This window comes from Scatophagus argus, chromosome 19, assembly GCF_020382885.2.
Source record: "Scatophagus argus isolate fScaArg1 chromosome 19, fScaArg1.pri, whole genome shotgun sequence".
In the NCBI taxonomy this organism is placed as follows: Eukaryota; Metazoa; Chordata; class Actinopteri; family Scatophagidae; genus Scatophagus; species Scatophagus argus.
Genome location: NC_058511.1, coordinates 2862774 through 2879803, shown reverse-complemented (window position 1 = coordinate 2879803; position 17030 = coordinate 2862774). Strand labels below are relative to the sequence as shown.

General features: G+C 43.2%; 1 protein-coding gene across 7 annotated transcripts; it reads right to left on the bottom strand.

Annotated features, from left to right (window-relative positions):
• Positions 1-5610: 5610 nt before the first annotated feature.
• On the bottom strand, positions 5611-13064 carry LOC124050337. Of its 7 annotated transcripts, none has more exons than XM_046372787.1 (8): positions 12829-13064; positions 12417-12737; positions 10438-10713; positions 7055-7210; positions 6711-6812; positions 6592-6620; positions 6331-6426; positions 5611-6221 (listed from the first exon to the last, which is right to left on the bottom strand). In XM_046372787.1, exons 1-8 carry the CDS (start codon positions 12887-12889, stop codon positions 6138-6140), a joined length of 1125 nt encoding a protein of 374 aa, XP_046228743.1. In that variant the 5' UTR covers positions 12890-13064; the 3' UTR covers positions 5611-6137. The 7 variants fall into 7 exon arrangements, with proteins under 7 accessions (XP_046228743.1, XP_046228742.1, XP_046228739.1 ...); XM_046372786.1 differs by having other exon boundaries at positions 12417-12740; positions 12829-13063; XM_046372783.1 differs by lacking the exons at positions 10438-10713; positions 12417-12737 and adding exons at positions 7294-7566; positions 7690-8025 and having other exon boundaries at positions 12829-13056.
• Between the last annotated feature and the right edge of the window lie 3966 nt (positions 13065-17030).

Genomic DNA, 17030 nt, shown 5'->3' with positions numbered 1-17030 from the left:
CTCAAGTTTATTCCTGTGTGTCTCAGTTTTGTTTGTTTTTTTTATTTTAATGATAGCATGTCATACTTTTGAGATGTTGTCATCGTATTCACTTGGAATTAAGAGACAAGATGTGATATTTTTATACTCAACAAAGCAACACAGTGCAGAAGCTTTTGCATTTGCATGGGAGAAACCGCGGCACACTGAGTTAAAGTTAATGAGCTTTAACGCCTCTGCGAACTACTTAAAAATTCTTGCCACACAATGCTTCACATATGCAACCCAGGATCTGCCAGGTACTCCGTCTTACTTTCAATGCATACATTTTAAACGACAGAAAAACAACCGTATGTGATGCTATGCAAACTCCCCCTGATGGACGCTAATGAACAGAACAGGTCATAATGTTGATGGCTGACCTCAGGAGCGGGGAGTGAAAACACCATGCTACACACATTCCCATAGTAATTGCCTTTCCGGTGTAATGAAATTCGTCTCGTGGACAGGCCCTCACCTTGAAAGGTGTCCTTGCATGCGTTAAGGAAGTAGAGGCAAAAGTTTCCTCCATCTGTGAGGAGAATAATCTCTTTGTTTTCTTCTCAAAGGTCTCTCGAGTTCACTGGGTGGTGAAAAAAGCCTCCTCACCTTAAATGCCTTACGGATCTCTGCAGGAAAGTTGACAACCCACAAACGTTATGTCCGTGAAGCAGATTGGTACCTGCTTGTCTATTTTAATACCAAACATGGTTCAAACAGTGTTGCTGCGCAGGCAACCCGACAAAACACATTTATATGCTACTAACACAGCAGGGATCGAAATCCTGCCTCAGTTCAGTTTTTTGTTGAGGAAATGGAAATTTTCTAATATGGTTAACAGCATATGGGCAAGCTACAAAATGTTGGCAGCACTGACATACACAAAGATGGCCGACGCTTCCTCCCACTGCACACACCCCACAAAGTAAACCCAAAGTATCAGGGATCGTTGTACACAGTCTTATATACAGTATTAATTTTGTGTATTTTAATTTTCACTGCTGACACTGAATAACACTGAGGGTTAAAACCTCGCTGAGCGCCCAGACTGAACTTAAACTGTCAGGATGGAAAGCATCAAGCCTCCACAGCATGAAGGAAACGCAGTGTTCATCTATTTCTATTCAGTGGGGGCTGAGTTACATCAAGATTCATGTTGAGTGTCAAGGTGTATTTGTGACAACGACGCGTTTCACATCCTGAGAAGAGCAGGAAGAGGAAGCTAATGGTGTGAACAATTGTTGCTAAAATAAAAGTTTGCTTTCCTGCACCTTGTTTTCTTCAGGGTTCATTAGAACACAGTCAGGATTCACGGTGATGTTTGACACGTCAACAGACAGTGAAGAGTCGCTTTGAGTGCATTTTGTTGTGCGTTCAGACATGTTTTAGGGGAGATATATATATATCTCCCCATCTACATATATATATATATATATATATATGTGTGTGTGTGTATGTATATGGGGGGAGGGGGGGCGGAGGAGGGGGTGGGGGGGTTGGGGGTGGGGAGATATTGTAGAACATATCAAAGACATTCTGCTTGGTGATCGGCTTTGTAACATCACACTGGGATTCTGGAATGTTGAAGCTCTAAAAGTCACCAGCAGCAGACAGTTTGACACATTCAGGGTTTAATCTCATTGCAGAGACTACTGAGTGTTTAGAGCAGAGCATATCGAGCGTGTAGAAAAGCGTCATGTCTGGTGACAACACAGCGGAGACAGTCCAAGAGAAGGAAAGCAACTCTGGGGCCACTATGGACCAACCTCAGACTCCTGCCTCTGGATGTGAACCTGCAGCCGGAGCAGAAAACCAGAACCAGCTCCAGATGTTTGTCACTGTGCTGACGGTGAGAGTGTTGGACAAGTGTAACGCTGTCACGAACCGCAACCAGGAGAAGTGGGTCCCCCACATCAAGAGAATGGTAAACCAGACGATGGAGGGACTCACCATCACTGAAGGCTTCTGCCCGGACATCAAGAGCACCAAGAAAGTGTGCAAGGCCGTGATAAAAGAGCTGCAGAAGAAGTTCGGCGGTAAGCGAATGCTGGAGACTCTGATGTTATTGGAGGATCCAGTGGTGGAAGCAGAGATCGTTCGATGCCTACAAGCTCACATCAAAGACCTGTCTGCTCGTCTTGCAAAGAAAGCTGCAAACCCTGGAAAATGGTGGAAGGACATGTTCAAGGTCATGGGGATCACTGCAGGTTTTCTGGCCGCCTTGGTTTTACTGATCCTCATCCCATAAAGCAGCACACCAACAGCTGCAGGTGGAGGAGGTTCACCGTCAGAGGAACCAGGACCAGAGATCAAGAACCACACCAACCCTGACCCTGTTCCTGTGGGTTTTCTCCGGGGCTCCGGTTCACCCACACAATGAAATTTCACAGATACTATAAAGACTCTCAAAGCAAATGTAAACAGTTGCTGTAAACTGTTTACCTGGATTCATGCTTTTATTTTGAATCCATACGGACTAAAGTAACTACAAAAGTGTAAACGGAAAAGGCGGCAACAACAAGTAAAACGAGAAGCGGTAACCAAGTTTAAAAGTGAACAACAGCTTCAGCTGAAAGGTATGTTGTTGCATACAGTTTGGAGAATATGTTTTGTCAAGCGTGACGCACATTATTATTATTATTATTATTATTATTGTCATTTGCTACTGTTTGAGTTAGCTTAACGCGTTTCTTTTGTTGTGTATTCTGTACCCAGGTTTATGACGTGCAAAGAAGTCATTACAAAGTCACAAGTCAGCAGAGACCAGAGGCCTGTTTCATGAAGCAGGTTATGTGGAAACCCTGCACATGTTGAGCCTGAAATCAGCGACACCCTGAGTTAACCCTTTCAATAAGGGAGGTAAGTTAACCCCGAGATCGGGGGAAGTTAAGGAGTAAGTTAATCCCGTTTCATAAAGCGAGTTAACTCATACTCAGAGTCTGTTACCGCGGTAACTTAGTCTGTGAACATAACCTGGTCGGGAGCGGGTTTTATTCCGGAAACCCCGAGTTTGTCTCTGACTCCTCCCCTTTACGGAACATAAGCCTGAACCGTTTCCTACTCTTTTTAAATGTCAGAGCACAAACATTCCAACTAACCTGTCTCATTTTCTGTAAAGTTAGATCATTTGTGATGCAGCTCACATCATCACACATGTGGAAGCCAAGTGGCCTGGGTCTGAGCAGGACTCCTGCATATATCGAGGGTCTACTCTGAGCAACAGACTGGACTGTGTTAAGTGGTCTGAAACATGGCACTGGTGGCTGTTTGTCACTGTGAAGATCTTTGTCTAGTTAGTCTGTGAAAAATATCTGTACTAAATAAATGTGACTTTACTTGCAGGAGAGATTGAAGGCTTCCTTCTGGGTGACAGGAGTTACCCCTGCCAACCCACACTCATAACCCCTTACCCAGACCCTCAACCAGGCCCCCAGCAGCACTTCAATGTGGCACACTGCTGGACCAGAGCCAGGCTAGAGATGACTGTAGGCCTGCTGAAAGCCTGTTCCCAGTGCTTACATCATCTCAGTAACTCCTGAGGGAGCCTGTGACATAACTGTGGCTTGTGTTGTTCTCCATAATATTGCAACTATTAGAGGAGAGCAACACCCTGCCCTACAAACAGAAGACCACGAGGAGGACCCCATCCACCTCCCAGAAACCAGGATGGTTTTCATATTGCTTTGGAAATCCGGATTACTTTGTAAATTGTTAATTTATTTCACCTTTATATTTTTTTGTTACTTCTTTCTTTTTGCACTATTTTTCTGTTGAATTGAATTGAAGTGAAGTGAATTTCCCCACTGCGGGATCAATAAATAAAGTTCATCTAATCTTATCTTGTTCCAATGACAAATTAAATTTACCTGTGACTGCACACCCACCTCTAACTTGTATTTAAGTATCTCGATTTCCAGATCTGCCTTTTGGATCTGGCGGTCCAAGTGCACCATTTCCTGATCTGTTTTTTCAGTCAGTTTAAGGAGATGGATTCTGTATAACTGGTAACTGGAAATCCATAAGAATGACATTAAGTCATATTGTTCTACATGTACAATTGTACAGAATTAAACTGTGTTGTTTACTGAAACTCTCACTGTGTCCATTGGTGCTGCAGAGTTTGATGGACCCTCTTCATGCTGTCCAGTTACGCTCTGTTAAAAAAGAATAACAATGTCAGCTTCCATGTCAATATAAATCCATACAAGAATGTCACATGTACATGTAAAGCTGATCTAATATGATGCCTCTGTAGGCCTTTCTGTGACAGCAGACACAGTGTCTTCATCTTCATTATCCTTTGAAGACAACCATTTTATTCAGTGAACTTTATACCACTATTGGTTATGAGTTTTGGTGTGTTGAGTTCCATACAACAGGCTGGAGTTGGGCTACATGAGGCTCCAACAGGTGGAGACGTCCCTCAGAGTCTACTGGATTCAAGAACAAACATCCTGTCTCTAAAAGAGGCTTCATAAAAAACGTTATAGAGGTGTGGACTTCTTACATGTTATGAAGACACTTGTGTCCTGGGGCTGACTGGCTCAGATGAGCTGCCCCCTGGGATTCCCTCAGCCACTGGCCTTCCAGCAGTTTGGCTAAGGGCCATCTCCTCTGCCTCTGTTAGAGGTGGTGGTGCAGGTCCTCCACCCGTTTTCATCATGCAGGGATGAAAGAGTTGTCCAGTATTAAATCATTTAATTACATTTAAATAGTTTGACATATCAAACGTTAGCAAAGTGAGATACAACCAGGCATGTTATGTTTCAGCCTCACCTGACTGAATTAGAGTTTTATATTTCATTTTCAACTGCCTCCAAGTCTGTTTTCACCCCCTGGGTTGCACCTACATGAGCAGAGGGTCAACACCATTTTTTACATACAATATTTTATGAGTGATTAAACACAGAACTTACACATTGACTCGAGCAGTGATTTTTGCCCTCGTGCACTTTCTCTTTCTTTTGCCGCTGCTGTCGGGTTACTTTTTTTCCGGAATAAATGCTCATATTCACCGTAAGCCTCCATCAAGATTTCCAGCTCCAGAGGTGAAAAATATGTTGAGCGCTTTCTTTCCCCTCTGGCCTCCGTGGTGAATCAGGGAATCGGGGCTCCATTGATGAGGGCTTTTTTATAGTCGTGGTGCACGCGCTTGAGTCAACATACTCAGAGTCGACAGAACTAATGCTAATCAGCTGTGTTGAAACAGGAAACTCACAGATTTTCATCCCAGGGTTTGTCAACTCAGAGTTAACATTCATACTCAGAGGTTGTTGAACCTGCTTCATGATGGACCCCAGAAGCCTCTCCTTCAGACGCTGGCGAAGGTGCATTTATAAACACTTCCCTCCCAGGCCAGGTGGACCTCATTAAGTAATTACAACGTGGAACACCTGGTATAGAAGACAGGAGGACAGGAGGGACACACAGTCCAAAGGAGCACACACGGCTGTGACAACAAAACATTCATTTTCCTTTATGACACCGTGAGAACATGAAGGCATCACAACACACAATGTAGAATGAAGTGGTCAGCATTTCTTTATTTGCAGATTATATTGTGAGGATATGATGAAGAAGACTTTTACTGAAAACACATTCAAGCCAAACACACACACATCACAACAAATATGTTAGCAACAACGCTGAGTCAAAGTGAATTCAAATGAGCTCATCTGCACACACACACACACACACACACGAAACTGAGCTCAAGCTACAACAGCAACCAGGAAATCCTAAAACAACAAGAGTTAAATGATCTTTTCTGTTCCAGGAAGCTGAAATCCACCTGCTGAGTTCTGAAGTGACTGCAGAAAATAAAGATTTTCACAGCTGATGGAGGAGAAGACGTTTTAGAAAACTCACAGTGGACTTCCAGATATGAGATGAAATCAGTGCTGTTGTCCAAAGTCACACTAAAATGTCTCAGCACACAAAACGCACAAACATTTCTCACATTGATGAATGAAATAAAAACAAGCAGTCGTCCCAAACTGAAAATGATCTCATCAGGTTTTTGTTGTCTAAAAGCTTCGACTGCTCGTGTAAATGTGATGTTATTTAACTGCAGTGGAGTCTTTTCTCTCATGACTTCATGTCGATGTGGAAGTTGTTGATCAGTGGAGGCTGACAGAGGCAGAAGTTTCTCCAAAGTTTTCATATTTCACCACACCTTCATCTTCATCTTCATCATTATTCACCTGTGAAACACAACACAAACAAACTCTCACTCTGACACACTTTAACTGACCACTTTCACACCACTGAGCCACATTAAACACCAGGAAACAAGAAATAATCTGACAGCACCTGAACGCACCACCACCTCCTGTCTGAGCTGACCTTTACCTGACTGGCTGCTGCACCTGAACGCCTCGCCGTCCGCCTTCTGACTGAGTGTGAAACCTGCACAGACACAAACGGTGAGACGTTCACAGTCCTGCATTACAGTAACATGAACAGTTAGCAGCAGCAGCTTCTCATCATCTACACTGACTCACAGTCCCTGATCATTGATACACATTTTGAATTTTACACACGGCTTCACTTCAGTGTTTCTGTTCAACTCACAGTGTTGTCATCAGGTGGTCTCTGCTTCCCTGGAAAATAAAGCACAGAGGAACATTTCAGCTCCAAACTTCCAGTTTGTGTTGGTCAGTCTGAACAAATGTTGGTCTGAATGTTCTCACCTGCAGCTCTGATGAGAAGAACAGCAATCAGAGTAATGAGGAGGAGTTCAGCCACACGCAGAACCAACATCATGTAGTCCAGAACAGAACGATCTGTACGAGCTGTGGAACACAACAATAACGTCAGACGAGAAAGTTGGGCTCAGAAATCAGAAGCACAACACGTGTGTTTAGTCGTGTTAGCGACTGCAGGGATGACAAAGTCAGTCGGTCGTCCTCCACTTTGGTCCACACTGAAATATCTCAGCAGCTGTTGGACGGATTGTCATGAAAATGTGCTGAGTCAGTCATGATCCTGTGAGGATGAAGCCGACTGACTCTGGTGAATAAATATGCTGACTCACTGCTGTTTAGTCCTGTTGGAGTCTCAGTGATCGCAGATGTTGAGATGGTTTCTGTTTTTATGGGGTTTTCAGGTGTTGTTGTTGTCAATGATAACGTTGTAGCTGTTGTTTTTGGCTTCATTATTGTTGTTGTTGTTGTTGTTGTTGTGTCCTCACCTGAACAGATGAACACAACTCAACAAACTGCTCAGTGCAAAACGTGTGTTGGAGTGACTTTAAACAGCTCAACATGTTCTCACCTGGTTTCTCACCTGAGGGCCGAGGACTGAAGAGAAACTGAACTTTGTCCCCATCAGTCACTTCACACTTCAAATCAAACCTCGACTCATAAATGAAATGTGAACTCAGACCCGTCAGAGAGGCAGAGCAGGAAGACTGTGATGTCTTCACTTGGTGGATTTCTTTATCCACATCAGTTCTATTAAACAGCCACTTCACTGTGTGTCCACATCGTCCACGTGTCCTCACAGAGCAGTTTAATGTCACCTCATCAGCGTCCTCACGTTCAGTCACTGGTGAAGATGGAGACATTGTGAGAGAAAGACAACAAGAGCAAAATGAACTTCATCACAGTAATCAGAATTATTGTAATGTTTCACAGTCTGAGCTGAAAACTTTATGATGTAAATACTCACTGGTGACCACAGACAGATAAACCAGAGACTCTGAACCTTGTGGTTGTCCTGATTTGTACTGTCTGCAGGTGTAACGTCCAGCATCCTCAGCTGAGACCTTCTTTATAACCAGAGAACAGTTCTTTGTGACACTCAGTCTGTCTGATTTGGTTTTGGTCTGTTCACCAATCTGTCCGAGGGTAATCAGCTCTACTGCTGCTGTGTCTCGTCTTAAAGCAGTGAACACCCATGTTGTGCTGTCACATTCCTGCTGACCGTCGATCATATTATTACACGGCAAACTGACTTGATCTCCATCTCTGACAGTGAAGTGGAGGACAAGCTGTCGGGTCGCTGCTGCTGTGAAGATGAGAGAGAAAGAAAGAATCAAGAGAAATAAAAAAGACTATTAATGTCAGCGTGAGGATGAAAGTTTGCTTATAAGCTTCATCTTTGGTTTGTCAGAGTTCACGAAACTCAACCTGCTGGAAAACAAACAGAGTTGCTGTCTGTTGGGTTTCAAGTCATAAAATAACTTTAATGACATGAATAAAATAGTCTGTAAATGTCTGTGTTGGTCAAACACGTTCTATGTGTCCTTACCTGTAAACTGAAGCAGCAGCATCAGAAACAAAGACATTTTAATCCATCTGAATCCAGCCATCGTGTCTCTTTTCTCTCTGCTTCCTCGACTTGTGAGTCTCTACACTCAAGCTTCTTATAGAAAAATGTTGAGTCAACTTCCTGTCATAATAAAGAGTGACCTCCTCACAGTGACTGTCATCCTTCTTTTCACTCACAACTGTTGCTTTAATGAAGGCAGAGCACATCAGCTCTCAGCTTACTCCTTCACTTGTTAACCTTCGTCATCCCCTTTTGGATAAAACAACTTTTTACAGCAATAAATCTTAAACAAAAGACATCATTTGTTAAAGGAACAGTGACACATGTCATCACTGTGAAGTAAAATATTTCATTTGTATAAATTCAGTGGAATTTAAATTTCATTAGTAAGCATTCAGTGATGATTAAATATTACATATGCAGAAAGGTATGTATGTGTTTGTATGCATGTCAGTAACGGACATGATAGACATTTCACACATGTTAACTATAATGGAGAGTGGGATCAGCAACTGATGACTGCAAATTCAACTTTAATTGTTAAACAGGACACACTGACTTCACCACAACACGTCAGCTCAGCAGATCATATTATCAGTTCTAACCAACACACCACTGTTAATAATCAAAGTTCATTCAAAGCTCCTCTGAAACCTGAGCAGAAACACTCCGGACCTCAAAGGAAACTAAACTGAGAACAGAGACGTCAGGCCGAGCTGCACAAAGGAAACAGTTTCATCAGCGACGCAGGAAAAGATAAAACTTTGTTAAACGGACAGCAAGCTTAAAATGAGGTACAAGCCAGACTTTGCGGCTCCTCGTGACAACCGTATGAACCGAGACCTCATCTAAAACATCAGAATGAAATCGGATTAATAAGAAATGTGTGAGAGCAGTGGACTCATGTCTCTGGAGAGCTGCTGTTGGTGTGGAAGTGAACAGAAGCAGAGGCGTCTCCGGTGTTTTCATATGTCACTGAGCTGTCGCGTCCGTCTTCTTCACAATGCACCTGTGAAAACAACACACCTGAGTTCAAATAGAACAAATAAATTCATCAACACTTCATACGTTTAGTCAAAATTTCCCAGACTGCTGCATTTTCCTCCCAGCTGACTGTTAAGAAGCAGAACCCTGAACGCACCACCACCTCCTGTCTGAGCTGACGTTTACCTGACCAGCTGCTGCACCTGAACGCCTCGCCGTCCGCCTTCTGACTGAGTGTGAAACCTGCACAGACACAAACGGTGAGACGTTCACAGTCCTGCATTACAGTAACATGAACAGTTAGCAGCAGCAGCTTCTCATCATCTACACTGACTCACAGTCCCTGATCATTGATACACATTTTGAATTTTACACACGGCTTCACTTCAGTGTTTCTGTTCAACTCACAGTGTTGTCATCAGGTGGTCTCTGCTTCCCTGGAAAATAAAGCACAGAGGAACATTTCAGCTCCAAACTTCCAGTTTGTGTTGGTCAGTCTGAACAAATGTTGGTCTGAATGTTCTCACCTGCAGCTCTGATGAGAAGAACAGCAATCAGAGTAATGAGGAGGAGTTCAGCCACACGCAGAACCAACATCATGTAGTCCAGAACAGAACGATCTGTACAACCTGTGGAACACAACAATAACGTCAGACGAGAAAGTTGGGCTCAGAAATCAGAAGCACAACACGTGTGTTTAGTCGTGTTAGCGACTGCAGGGATGACAAAGTCAGTCGGTCGTCCTCCACTTTGGTCCACACTGAAATATCTCAGCAGCCGTTGGACGGATTGTCATGAAAATGTGCTGAGTCAGTCATGATCCTGTGAGGATGAAGCCGACTGACTCTGGTGAATAAATATGCTGACTCACTGCTGTTTAGTCCTGTTGGAGTCTCAGTGATCGCAGATGTTGAGATGGTTTCTGTTTTTATGGGGTTTTCAGGTGTTGTTGTTGTCGATGATGATGTCGTAGTTGTTGTTCTTGGCTTCATTGTTGTTGTTGTTGTTGTTGTGTCCTCACCTGAACAGATGAACACAACTCAACAAACTGCTCAGTGCAAAACGTGTGTTGTGATGTGATATTAAAACTTCAAATCCATAAATCAAACAAATATTTGAGGTCACTTTGAAGTGACTTTAAACAGCTCAACATGTTCTCACCTGGTTTCTCACCTGAGGGCCGAGGACTGAAGAGAAACTGAACTTTGTCCCCATCAGTCACTTCACACTTCAACAAGTCAAACCTGGAGTCATAAATGAAATGTGAACTCAGACCCGTCAGAGAGGCAGAGCAGGAAGACTGTGATGTCTTCACTTGGTGGTTTTCTTTATCCACGTCAGTTCTATTAAACAGCCACTTCACTGTGTGTCCACATGGTCCATATGTCCACACAGAGCAGTTTAATGTCACCTCATCAGCGTCCTCACGTTCAGTCACTGGTGAAGATGGAGACATTGTGAGAGAAAGACAACAAGAGCAAAATGAACTTCATCACAGTAATCAGAATTATTGTAATGTTTCACAGTCTGAGCTGAAAACTTTATGATGTAAAGTGTATCCGGAAAGTATTCACACCACTTCGCTTTTTCCACATTTTATGATGTTACAGTCTCATTCCAATACCTCATAATGACAAAGTGAAACAAGTCTGCTTGAATTTTTAGCAAATTTATTAAAAACGAAAAACAATAAATGTAACATGTACAAAAGTATTCACACTCTTTGCTATGTCACTCAAAACTGAGCTCAGGTGCGTCCTGTTTCCACTGATCGTCCTTCAGAGGTTCCTACAACCTGAGTTGGGTCCACCTGTGGTAAATTCAGTTGATTGGGCTTGATTTGGAAAGGCCCACACCTGTCTATATAAGGCCTCAGAGTTGACAGAGCATGTCAGAGCACAAACCAAGCCTGAAGTCAAAGGAACTGTCTGTAGACCTCTGAGACAGGATTGTGTCGAGGCACAGATCTGGGGACGGGTACAGAAACATTTCTGCTGCATTAAAGGTCCCAAAGAGCCCAGTGGCCTCCATAATCTGTAAATGGATGAAGTTTGGAACCACCAGGACTCTTCGTAGAGCTGGTTGTCCAGCTAAACTGAGTGATCTGGGTAGAAGGGTCTCAGTCAGGGAGGTGAACAACAACCCAATGGTCACTCTGACAGAACTCCAGTGTTGCTCTGTGGAGAGGGCAGAACCTTCAAGAAGGACAACCATTTCTGCAATACTCCACCAATCAGACCCGTAATGTAGAGTGGCCAGGCCAGGCATGCATATGAAAGCCCATCTGGAGTTTGCCAAAAGGCACCTGAAGGACTCTCAGACCACAAGAAACAAAATTCTCTGGTCTGATGAAACAAAGATTGAACTCTTTGACATGAATGACAAACATCATGTCTGGAGGAAACCAGGCACTGCTCATCACCTGGCCTAAAACCATTCCTACTGTGAAGCATGGTGGTGGTAGCATCATGCTATGGAAATGTTCTGTAGCAGGAACTGGGAGACTAGTAAGGGTCGAGGGAAAGACTGTAGCAAATTTACAGAGACATCCTTGCTGACAGCCTGCTCCAGAGTGCACTGGACCTCAGACTGGTGAACGTTTATCTTCCAACAGGACAACGACCCTAAGCAAATAGCCAACATGACAAAGGACTGGCTTCAGGACAACTCTGTGAATGTCCCTGAGTGGCCCAGCTAGAGCCCAGACTTGAACCCTAGTAAGCATCTCTGGAGAGATCTGAAAATGGCTATGCACCGACGATCCCCATCCCACCTGATGGAGCTTGAGAGGTTCTGCATTGAAGAGTGGGAGAAACTGCCCCAAAATAAGTGTGCTTATAGGATCATACGCAAAAAGACTTGAGGCTGTAATTGCTGCCAAAGAGGCTTCAGGTATTGATCACAGGGTGTGAATACTTATGTACATGTTATATTTTTGTTCATTTATTTTTAATAAATTTGCAAAAAAAATAAAAAATTCAAGTTAACTTGTTTCACTTTGTCGTTATGGGGTATTTTGTGTAGAATTGTGAGGGAAAAAAATGATTTTAATCCATTTTGGAATGAGACTGTAACATAACCAAATTGTGCAAAAAAGCGAAGTGGTGTGAATACTTTCCGGACGCGCTGTAAATACTCACTGGTGACCACAGACAGATGAAACGGAGAGTTTTGACCTTGTTGTTGTCCTGATTTGTACTGCACACAGAGGTAACGACCAGCATCCTCAGCTGAGACCTTCTTTATAACCAGAGAACAGCTGTTTGTGACACTCAGTCTGTCTGATTTGGTTCTGGCCTGTTCACCAATCTGTCCTCGCTCAACCAGCAAAACCGCTGCTCTGTTTTCAGGATCAGCAAAGAGCCAGTAAACCTCATCACATCCATGCAGATCATCTCTCCTGTTGTCACAAGGCAAACTGACCTGAACTCCATCTCTCACAGTGAAGTGTTGATCAGCTGCTGCTGTGAAGAAGATGAGAGAAAATGATGAAAATGTTTATCAGAGTTAGTGTGATGGTTGTTTTCGTAGATGTGATGTGTGGAATCTTACCTGTAAACTGAAGCGTCAGGAGAACAAATGAAGACATTTGAATCCATTTGAACTCGTCCATCGTGATTCTCAGTCTGTCTTGTTCTGGTTACTGTCGGAGTCTCTAAAGTCTGAGTCTCGAAAGTCTAAAGATGCTGCACCTACTTCCTGTGGACAGCGAGATGTCACTACCTCATTGTGGCTTTCAGCTTTATTAATGTTCAAGCTGAACCTCAACTTCACACTTTGTCCAGTCCCACAGTGTATTTGTGATGATGACGTGTTTCACAACCTGAGAAAAAGAAGAGGAAGTTGAAAGTGTGAAGTTTGATCCTTAAGATCAATGTTGGCTGTAATTGTTTTCTTAAGTCAGTGTTGATCAGAACACAGACAGGATTCACGGTGATGTTTGACACGTGAACAGACAGTGAAGAGTCAAAGTCGTCGTCTTGATTTGCTGCAGTTTGGTGATCCTGTAGCAGCTGGGAAACAGCACAGAGAAGATGAGGTTAAAGCAGGTGAGGAACTTTGCTTCCTCGTTGTGACTTTGTCTTCCTGAGAACTGAAGGGAGGTGTTTCCATGAGAATGTGGGCACAGCAGCAGAAGACGTCTGGTGCTTTGACCCTCTAATGATGACCAGATGAACATGAGAACCACGCGAGGCTCACAGGAACAGACAGTCCACACTTTATTAGGACATCAGATGGTAACACGTGACAGTATGGTACACCAGTGAACAGGAGGTTAATGTGGTAATGAGCATTTACTAACTGCTCCTCGTGACTCTGTTTTGGTCCCTGAGACATTACTATATATGGACATTATTATAAAGAAGGCTGACACGTCTCCACTTCTTCCCACTGTACAAAGGTGAGGCCACAACATCCTTGTTCTGCCATCTTGTTCTGGTGATGTCACTTGGAGCCAGACTTGAGGATTTGCAGTGGTGACTTCCCACCCACGCACCCATCTGAACCAATCAGGAGCCACTCTCAGCTGTCAATCATGACATTTCAGCCTCTTTTATAGCATCAAATAATAATAAAAACCAAGCTGACTCTTGAATATACATCAGTGAAATAAGAACTTCCTTAAATGACAGAAGCCATTTTTGAGAAAAATGTATTTGACGTGTACCTTGAGTTTTTAGTTTGGCTCATGTCCCATCTGCGTACATGTAGGGGGAGGGTTTTTGAGCTGTACTGCAGCCAGCCACCAGGGGGCCATCCAGATGTTTAGGCTTCACTTTAAGATCTCATGTTGTCAATTTTTACTGGTTTATACCAAACGATACTGAACAAAATGGCTTATTGTTGTAGTTTATTTAATGTAAATCTCTTTATGTTTTAAGTCTTTGGATGTCTCAGTATTAACGTCCTACATCTCCTACTAGCTTTTGTTCACTTTAAAGTCATGTATGTCTGTGTGTATGTAAATATCCATGTACAATTTTCTTTTAGAATTGTTTTTTAAATGAAAATAAAATGAATGAATAGATAAATAAATAAATAAAAAATATATAGAGAAAAAGGTAATTAATACAGGTAAAGTTGACTGAGTAACAAATCAGGATATTTAGAATTTCGGGGCACTTTTAAAACCAGAACTTGGTGTCCGATGGGAACCGCGAAGAAGCCATATTTAAAGTCAGCTTCAGACTTCAAAACAATTCAAGAAACAATGAGTCTGTGTTGCAGACACACATTTCCAACAATCTGGACAATCTGCTCATTTATGATAACAGTGCAGAGGTTCGTAGAGGACCCTTTCACCTGCGCTGTAACAATGCCACCACATTGTAAATAACATGCATTTAGATTTACATCCCCCAAGAAGGAAAAATGGGCCGCTGAAACACAGGTATGCGTTTGATTAATACCCCTGCTTCTCCCTCTGTGTCTTATGTCAGCTTACAACCTCCTGTCCTCTGGGAGCAGAAGGAAAGTCTAACAGAGTCTGACAGTCGTTGTAACCACATTCTAATTAGATTATTCAACAACTATATTAATTCAGGAGCAAATCACTTTACTTACTTAGCATCAGACTGGCAGGCTGTGTTGTGGAAAGCCAGCGCAGCATAATCAGGTTTTAAGTGCCCTCAGATATTGGAATTGTATTAGCCAAAGTCAAAGAAACAATCCTGGCCAAGTATCAGTAAGGAGAAAGTCAGGAGGTGGGGCCTGAGGTTGGGCTGGGAATCTAAATAAGCTCCAAACAGCACACCCATTAAGATCATCTTTGACCAGCAACACTGACTGAAACCCTCACACACATGACACTGGTTTACACACAGGGCTAGGTACACTATATAGACAAAAGTATCCAGACACACCTCTTTATGGGGCTGTCTCTCAGGGTTTGGGCTCGGCCCCTGACTTCCAGTGAAGGGAAATCTTAATGCTTCAGCATACCAAGACATTTTGGACAATGCTATGCTTCCAACTTTGTGGCAACAGTTTGTTGAAGGCCCTTTTCTATTCCAGCATGACTGTGCCCCAGTGCACAAAGCAAAGCTCCATAAAGACATGGTTGGATGAGTTTGGTGTGGAAGAACTTGACTGGCCCACACAGAGCCCTGACCTCAACCCCATCCAACACCTTTGGGATGAACTGGAACGGAGATTGTGAGCCAGGCCTTTTGGTCCAACATCAGTGTGTGACCTCACAAATGCTCTACTGCATGAATGGGCACAAATTCCCACAGAAACACTCCAACATGTTGTGGAAAGCCTTCACAGAAGAGTGGAAGCTGTTAGAGCTGCAAAGCTGTCTGTGTGTCATTAAAATGTGTTGGTCAGATGTCCCAATACTTTCATCTACACAGTGTATTTAGAATCAGATTTTAAAGTTTCAAGGACCTGGGGATTTTTTTTGAAGAAACACACTATCAGAAAGCAATGTTTCTTCTTCTTCTTTGCTCCAACAATTGCCATAGCAGCCCAGAATCAGGCAACAAAAACTAATGAGAGAGGCCCAACTGTAGACCTCAAGCAATTGGAAAACAGATAATAGATAATATGGCAAGAATCTGAACCGATCTGATTAGCATTTAGACATAGCCAACGAGAACAAAGAAAAATAGCTATAAAAATGTAAATGCAGATCTGACCACTAGGGATGTTGGGAATAAAACCGAGTGTGAGCTGTGAGTCAGCAGTACAACTGGAGGTATTGAAATCACCCACAGCTGGATGCATCAACGGCTCTCCCAGCAACGACTCAGAAACCAGAAGTCCTGCAAAGTTTCTGCTGATGTGTGCCAGGACGGAGCTGTCGATCTAAACTTCCTTCGACCTGACACGCCTGGAACCACAGTAATTGATTTCACTTGGCAGCTGGAAGTCCGATCCTTGACTCCACGTCATCCTTTGATTGACCTATTGGGCTCCTCGATCTTGTTGCCTCCTCCTTTCTAATATCCAGCCAAATCCTCTCAGATCAACTCTCGTGTCCAGGGACTTGGACGGGGCTTCTCTGAGAGTGCAGCAACTGCTTCTTTCACCTTGATGTTTCAACATCTCGTTCTTCTCAAGGTTGCTGCAGTTGTGATCCAGTCAGGTGGTGCTTGCGATGGAGAAACATCCCGAGTTTGAGCCTTTGTAGATGGAGCCTTAAAAGGGGAATCTCGGTGGCTTTGGGGAATTAGCATTTGCTGGTGTGTGATAGCGTGCATGCGTTGCTGTGTATGCGTGGGAGAGTCAGGGTATTACTTCGCTGGGCGATTTGAATACTTCAGATTAACCTTATCAAGACCGGATTGAGAAAGACAAGGAGGCAAGAGGAACATGAAAGCAAGAAGGAGGAAGTGGAGATCAAGAGGGAAAAGTGGGAGAAGAAGAAACAATTCAGATGAATAAGAATGAAAACAATTAGAGAGGAGAGAAAAAGAGTGTTTGTATTTCTGTGCTTCTCCCTGCAGGAGTTCAGTGGTTGGTCACTACTTTGCTCCAGCATTAGTGTATAATTAATCAAGTATTATTTTCCCTGCCTCCCATTTTCACAGACACTCACACATTCCTACTTTTTCTTCATTATTTCTCCTTCGGCTCATACTTCTGTTCAATGGCTTTATCACTCATGGATGCCAACATCATTAATTTTGCCTTCCCGCTTCTCCTCCGCTCATCCATATTTCCACTTTATGTGGAATTCCATTCATGAAGTGTAATCACATACAGTGGACTGTAATGCAAAGCCGTGATTATAATATCGACTTGGGGGG

What these genes read in the sequence shown, in the direction of transcription:
- LOC124050337 (XM_046372781.1), bottom strand. Translation starts at nt 12,889, where the DNA reads ATGGACGAGTTCAAATGGATTCAAATGTCTTCATTTGTTCTCCTGACG. An exon ending in GCCCTCAGGTGAGAAACCAG is followed by an intron (nt 7,211 to 7,293) that starts GTGAGAACATGT and finishes TCATCTGTTCAG; the next exon opens with GTGAGGACACAACAACAACA. An exon ending in GGAGGTGGTGGTGCGTTCAG is followed by an intron (nt 6,222 to 6,330) that starts GTGCTGTCAGAT and finishes TGTGTTTCACAG; the next exon opens with GTGAATAATGATGAAGATGA.